General features: G+C 35.3%; 2 protein-coding genes across 2 annotated transcripts; one reads left to right on the top strand and one right to left on the bottom strand.

Annotated features, from left to right (window-relative positions):
- Positions 1-562: 562 nt before the first annotated feature.
- On the bottom strand, positions 563-3,285 carry LOC113471989. Its single transcript, XM_026831519.1, has 2 exons — positions 1,981-3,285; positions 563-849 (listed from the first exon to the last, which is right to left on the bottom strand). Exon 1 carries the CDS (start codon positions 3,018-3,020, stop codon positions 2,109-2,111), a length of 912 nt encoding a protein of 303 aa, XP_026687320.1. The 5' UTR covers positions 3,021-3,285; the 3' UTR covers positions 563-849; positions 1,981-2,108.
- Positions 3,286-3,987: 702 nt separating this feature from the next.
- Positions 3,988-6,426, top strand: LOC103520376. Its single transcript, XM_008485463.1, has 3 exons — positions 3,988-4,258; positions 4,567-6,257; positions 6,394-6,426. The coding sequence occupies exons 1-3, from the start codon at positions 3,988-3,990 to the stop codon at positions 6,424-6,426; spliced, it is 1,995 nt and encodes a 664-aa protein (XP_008483685.1).
- The last annotated feature ends 1,497 nt before the right edge of the window (positions 6,427-7,923 follow it).

The following is a 7,923-nucleotide window of genomic DNA, read 5'->3' as shown; positions in this document are numbered from 1 at the left end:
TTAGGCACTTCATGTGGTATCAGTGGTTCCTTCCTATTACTAGGTTGAAATTTTTTACAAGTTTCACAATTCATAATAAAATTCTTTAAATCTAAATACATGGTGGGCCAAAAAATGACATTTTTAACAAAATTCTTGTTCTTATTGTATCCCATATGACTTGAGTGCATTGACTTTAACATTTCAGCCTGCATACTTTTAGGTAACACGATACAAGAACCTTTAAAAATTATTCCATTTATAACATGTAATTCATTTCTGAGAGAATAAAAAGGCAATACTACCTTTGGGACTGAATTTTTATATTCAGGCCACCCTGATAAAATAAAGCTTTTAACCCTTTGCAAAGTCTTGTCATTTTTTGTAGCCTCACATATTTCATTTAACTTAGCATCACTGGCATTTAACGTTCTATAAAACATATTGGTATGAATTGCTAAATCCTGAGCTAAACTCTCATCAAATTCAGTACAAGTTTCCTTGAGAGCTGCCCTAGACAATGTATCAGAGACATACATCTCCTTGCCTGCCTTGTAAACTACCTGAATATCATACATTTGAATTTTCATCATTAACCTTTGAAGGCGGGTGGGAACGTCAGCAAGAGATTTTTTAAACAATGTAATTAGTGGTTTATGGTCTGTTTCCACAACTATAGACTGTCCATAAACATACTGATGCATTTTAGTAAGGCCATACCAACAACTGAAAGTTTCCTTTTCAATTTGGCTCCAATGTTTTTGAGTCTCAGTAAGTGATTTTGACGAATAAGCTACCGGTTTTCCATTCTGCAATAGGCAAGCACCCACTGCCCCTTGTGAAGCATCAACAGAAAGTACTATTGGCTTACTGGAATCAAAAAATTGAAGCACAGGAGACTGACAAATAATGGACTTTAAATCTTCAAACTCTGCATCATGTTGACATTCCCAACACCATACAGTGTCTTTTCTCAATAATTTTCTGAGATTTGTACACCTCTCTGATAAATTTGGTACATAACTAGCAAGATAATTTATCATACCTAAAAATCTTTGAAGGTCTTTAACACACATAGGTACTGGCATGTTCTGAATAGCTTCAATTTTAGTATCATCGGGTAACATTCCTGAAGCTTGAAATGTTTGACCCAAAAAGCAATTTTACTTTGTCCAAAAACACATTTTTTCTTATTTAGTTTCAAATTTATCTCTCTAGCTCTATTCATAACCTGCTCAAGTACCTTATCATGTTCAATTTTATTATGACCAAAGACCAAAAAATCATCCATAAATATTAAACAATTAGGTATGTCTGAAAATAATTCAACCATTTTTTGGTGGAATTTTTCTGGAGCTAAACAAATTCCATAAGGTAAACGTAAAAACCTGTATCTACCAAATGGAGTACCAAATGTACATAAATGTGATGATTCCTCATCCAACTCCATAGACCAAAATGCTGTACTAGCATCTAATTTACTAAATACAGTAGCACCAGCCATTTTAGACCTAAGTTCCTCAAGAGTTGGTAATGGGTATCTAGACCGTAGAATCTCCCGATTCAGGGGACGTGCATCAAGGCACACACGAATACTGTTGTCTGGCTTTGAAACCAGCACCACAGAGTTCAACCACATAGTAGGTTCAGTCACCTTTTCTATCACTTTCAGTTTCTCCATACGAGCCAACTCATCTTTGTATGGACCCATAAGTTTAAAAGGTACTCTACGAGGTGGATCAACATGAGGATTAGCATTATCCCTTAAATGGATATGACATTTGCCTGGCAGACAACCTAAACCCTCAAAGATATCTTCATAACTGTTGATTAATGTTTGGTAGGGACCAAACTGACTTTCATTTACAGAACCAATTTTCTTTATTAAATTAAATTTACTGCATGCTTCTAAACCCAAAATGGTTTTTTGACAACCTTCAGTTATGAAAAATCTAAGAGGCAAACATAATTTATTTATTTTACAATATAAAATGCACTGACCTTTGGTAGGAATACAAGTTCCTCCATACGAGGACAATCTACAATTTGTAGGTTTGATTATCTTGTCTGATAGTCCAATAGATCTAAACTCCTCGTGACTCAGCAACTCCTCTTGACTGATTTGCAAGTTAAACATTTATTAACTTTTTGTTCACTTCTGCCATTGCTGTCCAACTTGACTGATTTGCATGTACTGAGCCAATAAAAAATTCTTGGCCCTCTGCAGCCTCTTCCTGATCAACTTCTTTCTTGCTGACCTTTTTTACCAGCTTTCTCCTACACATTGTGGAAAAGTGTCCTTTTCCCGTACACTTGTAACAGCTAGCCTTTACTGCTGGACAATTCACATGAGGAAGTTCCACCCTGTAGCCACATCTGTTGCATTGTGACTTACTTTTCTCAGACGTTGGTTTTTTCCTCTGCTGCTTGTTCACTCCAAACACCATTTTGTCCATCTTGGTCTTGTCTTTTGACATTTCAATGGTCCTTGCCAAATCAAATATTTCATTTAGTGTCTTTTTGTCACCTTCCTCCAAAAGTCGTTCTCTAATGTAGGTGTTATCTTCTGATAAACCCAAAATAAAGATGTCTTTCACTAAGGAATCCCTCAGTGTAGAGAGTTCACACGTTGATGACAACAGTTTCAAATCTGTGAAGAATGCTTCCAATGTTTCTCCTGGACGTTGTCTCCTGCTGAGAAACACATTTCTCTCCAAAGAAATGTTCTTTTGAGGACTGAAATATCTCTCAAATAGTTGCATCACGCCTTCCAATGTCCTGTTCCCAGTCACATTGAAGCTCTGATAAATTTGAACTACTTCCACACCAAGTAGGTGCAGCAGGATAGCACATTTCCTCTCCTCTGGCAATTCATCCTGTTTGGTTGCCAATAGGTAGTTCTCGAACTGAAACTTGAAGATTTTCCAAGCTTCATACTGCTGTGCTCCTGTCTGACCTTTCAACTTCAGGCTCATGGATGCTGGCAATGGAACATGTCCATGCCCAGTTCCTGCCTCTGCCTTGACTCCTGTCTGTGGCATTCTGACAAATTGACACTAGATACTCAGCACCTTCCTCTTACAACACCTGACACCATGTTTATAGCCACTCCTTGGCTATCTAAAGAAGTATAATTAAGAAAAGGAAAGCACAAGACATTTTGTAAGTCGTCTGGAAAAATGGAAAATGTGAACTGATTTTTATTATTCAAAAGTGAGGTTATGTTGTTTAGATTCTATAGATACATAACATCATACAGTAACACAATACATAACCACAATAGGTACATACTATTACGTAGCTATATCAACACTAGGGTCCTATCGTCCCGAAAGTGGAGAGAGAAGGAAGACAGGATAGGAGAAAGCCAGCCGTTCCGAGAACGAACCTTATCTGTTTATGTTAATAATATCAAATCCGTGACTTAGCGATTACAAGGCAGACTAAAGAAAAAGACAATAGAAAATAAAATTAGTCATTATATAGCTTTCATCAACTATTACTAATGTAGCAGCTAACTCTAAATCAGCAGTTTTAAGTTCCTCTAAATGTAAAAATGTTAACAAAATCTACATTTTTTCCGATAGTCATGGCAGAGATCTTAGTTCAATTTTAAGAGATAAATACACTCATTCAAATTGTAAAGTGTTTTCATTGGTTAAACCTGGTGCTCCTCTTAGTGAGGTTGTGAAGTCAATTCCTGATATATGTGTGAAAGATAATGTTAACAATAATGATGTAGTTATTGTACTTGCTGGAACCAACAATCTTTCTAAACATAACTACAATGCTAACTCTGAATTCAATCTTGATATTTTGAAACCTATTGCACTGAAAACTAATATTATTATTTGTAGTATACCTACTAGATTTGATGACTCTGATTTGTCTCATCGTGTTATGCGTGCTAATACAATTATCAAAAATCAAACATGTGAAATCAAAGCTACATTTTTTAATTGTAATCAATTTCTCCACAGATCATATTTCACTCGTCATGGCTTACACATGAACAAGCACGGAAAACGAGTGTTTGCTTTGAAAGTTGCCACATTCATCGACGTGAAATTAAACATTGCTCCTCCTACTATTCCTACTCGAGGAAGCAATGACCCCATTCTACCTGTCATTGCACTTGATGATAATGAAGAGTCCTCGTTTGAATCGTTTGTTATTCATGCTCAAACCAAAGATCCCGCCACTAGTCCAGTTCCACATGCTGATCATTCTCACTCATTATTTGACTACACACCTCAGATTGACCCCAGTGCCGGTCCTAGTAATGATGGATATCATACGGCATTATGTACCAATTCCAATACTTATTCTGATGACGATGACATTCAAGAATTGTCTCAAATTTCTGTTGTAATGGGAAATCGAGTTGATCGCGACGAACTAAATTTCCAAGAAATCAATTCAACCCCAAAAATTTGATAAATTTGACAAGTCGGCACTCTATCCATATTAATGATTCAGTTGAGACTATTAGTTTATATTATCAAAATACTAGAGGGACCAGGGGAAAACTTAAAGAATTAAGATGTAATATTCCTTTAAATGACTATAATATTATTATATTTACAGAATCGTGGCTAAAAGAGGCTATTCAGGACAATGAATTGGGATTTCATGATTTCTTTGTCTATCGTTGTGATAGAGATTACGACAATCTTCCTGTTGATCGCGGTGGCGGTGTTTTAATTGCCATTAGAAAGAAATATGCTTCTCAAGTCGTATCAAATGTTTCATGTGGCCTCTTTGAATCACTGTTTGTTATTGTAAAAATTAAATCTAGTAACTATCTTATTGGTGCGGTTTACATTCCCCCTGATTCCCCTCAATCAGCTTATTTAGGTTATGTTAATATTGTTGATGACATCTTGATTAAATATCAAGATTTCAATCATATCTTAATTGGAGATTTTAATCTACCCCACCTTAACTGGGACCATTATTTTACTGATCAATCTCGTTCTGACAGTTTTAATTCTAATGAAACTTCTGATATTTTAATTGAATGTTCAGAATTTCACGGTCTTTACCAAGTTAACAAAATAAAAAACAATATGGATAGAATGCTAGACCTCTTATTTGTAAATTTCACCATCATGTCCTTGCAGATGTGTGACGATCCTATTTTAAAAGTCGACCCTCTCCATCCACCACTGATTGCTACTTTCCAAGTTTCTAGTCATATTAAATCTTCTGTTAGTAGTACATGTACTGAACAGTTATGTTTCAAGAAAACCAACTTTATTCAATTGAAGGAACATTTAAATAGTATTGATTGGAGTATTATTACTGAAAACAAAACCTCTTTAGATAATCAAATTGAATATTTTTATAATGTCCTCAATTCTAGTATCAGTCAATTTGTTCCCTTAATTAAATTTGGCAATTTTAAATTTCCTCTTTGGTTCAGCCAAGATCTAAAAAATAAGACTTTATCCAAAAAAGCTCTTCATAAGAAATTCAAGCTTTGTCCTTCTACTATCAATTATGAGGAATATTCTAGATTACGTCGAGAATGTAAAGAGCTGTCTCGAATTAATTATGACAATTTTGTTTCTGGCGTCGAAACCAGCCTTCAACAAAACCCTAAAAAATTCTACAGCTTTCTTAATAACTTAAAAGGATCAAAAAGCAACAGTAATGGTGCTCCACAATGCTTGTCTCTAGATGGCGCGACTGCTTCTAATTCTGAAGAGAGTACAAAATTATTGGCTACTCACTTTTCAAATGTTTATTCGGACGAAGTTATCATTCCCCCTGATTTTGGCCTCTCTCAGTCTTTGGTTTGCTTGTCGCGTATTCAGCTAACTTCTGATGTGGTGTTTAAAAAGCTCAATTCACTTCAAAAGTCGTCATCTGCTGGACCTGATGGTGTCCCACCATTGCTTTTAAGAGAGTGTGCTGCTGAGCTTTGCCGTCCCCTTACGCTGTTGTTTAACAAATCTCTTACAGATGGTGTTTTTCCTCAATTCTGGAAAGATTCTTTTGTGATACCTCTTTATAAAGCTGGATCTAAGACAAATGTTACTAATTATAGACCTATTGCAAAAATCTCCAGCATTCCAAAACTTTTCGAATCACTTGTCCTTGACATTATTCATAAACCTCTTTCTAATACTATAGTCAGCAGCCAACATGGTTTCATCAAAGGTCGATCAACGTTGACCAATTTAACAACTTTTTACCAATTTTTAACATCTGCAATTGAAGATGGTGGCCAGGTTGACTGCTGCTATACTGATTTTAGCAAGGCATTTGATAAGGTAAATGTCAATATTTTATGTTCTAAACTTCGTTCATTAGGTATTAACGATCCTCTGTTATCATGGTTCTATTCTTATCTTTCCACCAGAACCCAAATTGTTAAGTATAACGAATGTTTTTCCGATCCAATTCCAGTTCGTTCAGGCTGTCCTCAAGGCGGACATTTAAGTGGCCTCCTATTCAATATCTTTATTAATGATTTGATTCTTAGATTACCTGATAATTGTGGTCTTTTATTTGCCGATGATTTCCGTCTGGCTAAACGTATTAACAGTATTGAGGATGGCTTGGATCTGCAGCACACTCTCTCCCTTCTTTCTGATTGGTGCAGCGAGAATCGAATGGTTCTTAATGTTAAAAAATGTCATATGATAACATTCACTCGTAAAAAGAATCCCCTTATGATTCAGTACTCCATTGATGGCGAACAGTTATCCCGTATTGAAAATGTGAAAGATCTTGGTGTTACGATTGATCATGATCTCAAGTTTAATACTCACTATACTAATATTAAAAACAAAGCTATGAAAACTTTGGGATTCATTCAACGTAACTCAAGAGAATTCAAATCTCCTCAAACAATAAAAGCCTTGTACTGTTCTATGGTTCGTCCGTCACTGGAATACTGTTCATCTCTTTGGCCTCCTTTTTGTAATGAACACATTCAACTTCTTGACAAAGTTCAAAGAAAATTCTTAAGATTACTTGCTTTCAAACATAAAATAAAAATTGAAAATCATGATTATTCTGAAATCATAAGAACAAGTGGTCTTAAGAGTCTAAAACATAGAAGGGACATTGCTGATACCGTGTTTCTGTTTAAACTCTTGAATAATTTAATTGATTGCCCCGATCTAGTTTCACAAATAGGCCTTAGAGTTAGAGGGAGAACAACCAGAAATACTGACCTATTCTCAACCAAATTCTTTCGAACCAATATTGGTGCTAATTGTCCCATTAACAGAATCCTTAATCTCAGTAACATCGTTTGTAATCCTCCTTACAATATTGATTTTTTTGTAGGGTCAGTTGAACAACTTAAATCAAAACTTAATGAATTCGACTCGCTGCATCAATAAAATCAATAAACTCTTTATCATTATGACTCGTTCGTTTTATTGTTATATTTGTTATGATTAATTTCATTAGGTAGGTTTATTACTCCGAAACCCTGATCTCAATACCTGCTCTTTTTGAGCTCGAAATTATAGAGGGACTAAAGTGAATAAGTACATATCGGCCGTAAAAACCTATCCCTTGAAAGAAAGAAAGTGGTAAAAACAAAACTCTCCCTTATCCCTGTCTGTAGTGATGGCGCTGTTCCCGACTACCATTGCATTAGATAAAAGGGCTGTATAAGTATCTTTCAAATGTGACAAAGATCTTATTCCTTGTAAATATAGGCTAACATGTACTATGGCTTGCTCGGTAGCTATGTTCAAATGTGCAATAGTCAGCGTGAGCCTTTATTCGTAGTGTACTCTATTTTGTATACATGAAATAAGAGGCTTACAGTGTTTTATGGCTTTCCAGAGGAAGTCCTTACTGCGACATATCACAAAGTGACTTAGCTGTCAAAACACATAAACCTTATTTAGTAAATAATAAATAAATGAGATGGATAAATGCCCTAGATGGGTAATATATTTGTTTTAAGGGATAAAA

The sequence above is a fragment of the Diaphorina citri genome, unplaced genomic scaffold (assembly GCF_000475195.1).
Source record: "Diaphorina citri unplaced genomic scaffold, Diaci psyllid genome assembly version 1.1 scaffold3545, whole genome shotgun sequence".
NCBI classification, from domain to species: Eukaryota; Metazoa; Arthropoda; class Insecta; order Hemiptera; family Psyllidae; genus Diaphorina; species Diaphorina citri.
Note: the sequence above shows the minus strand (reverse complement) of the source record. Positions and strands in the feature narration are given on the sequence as shown.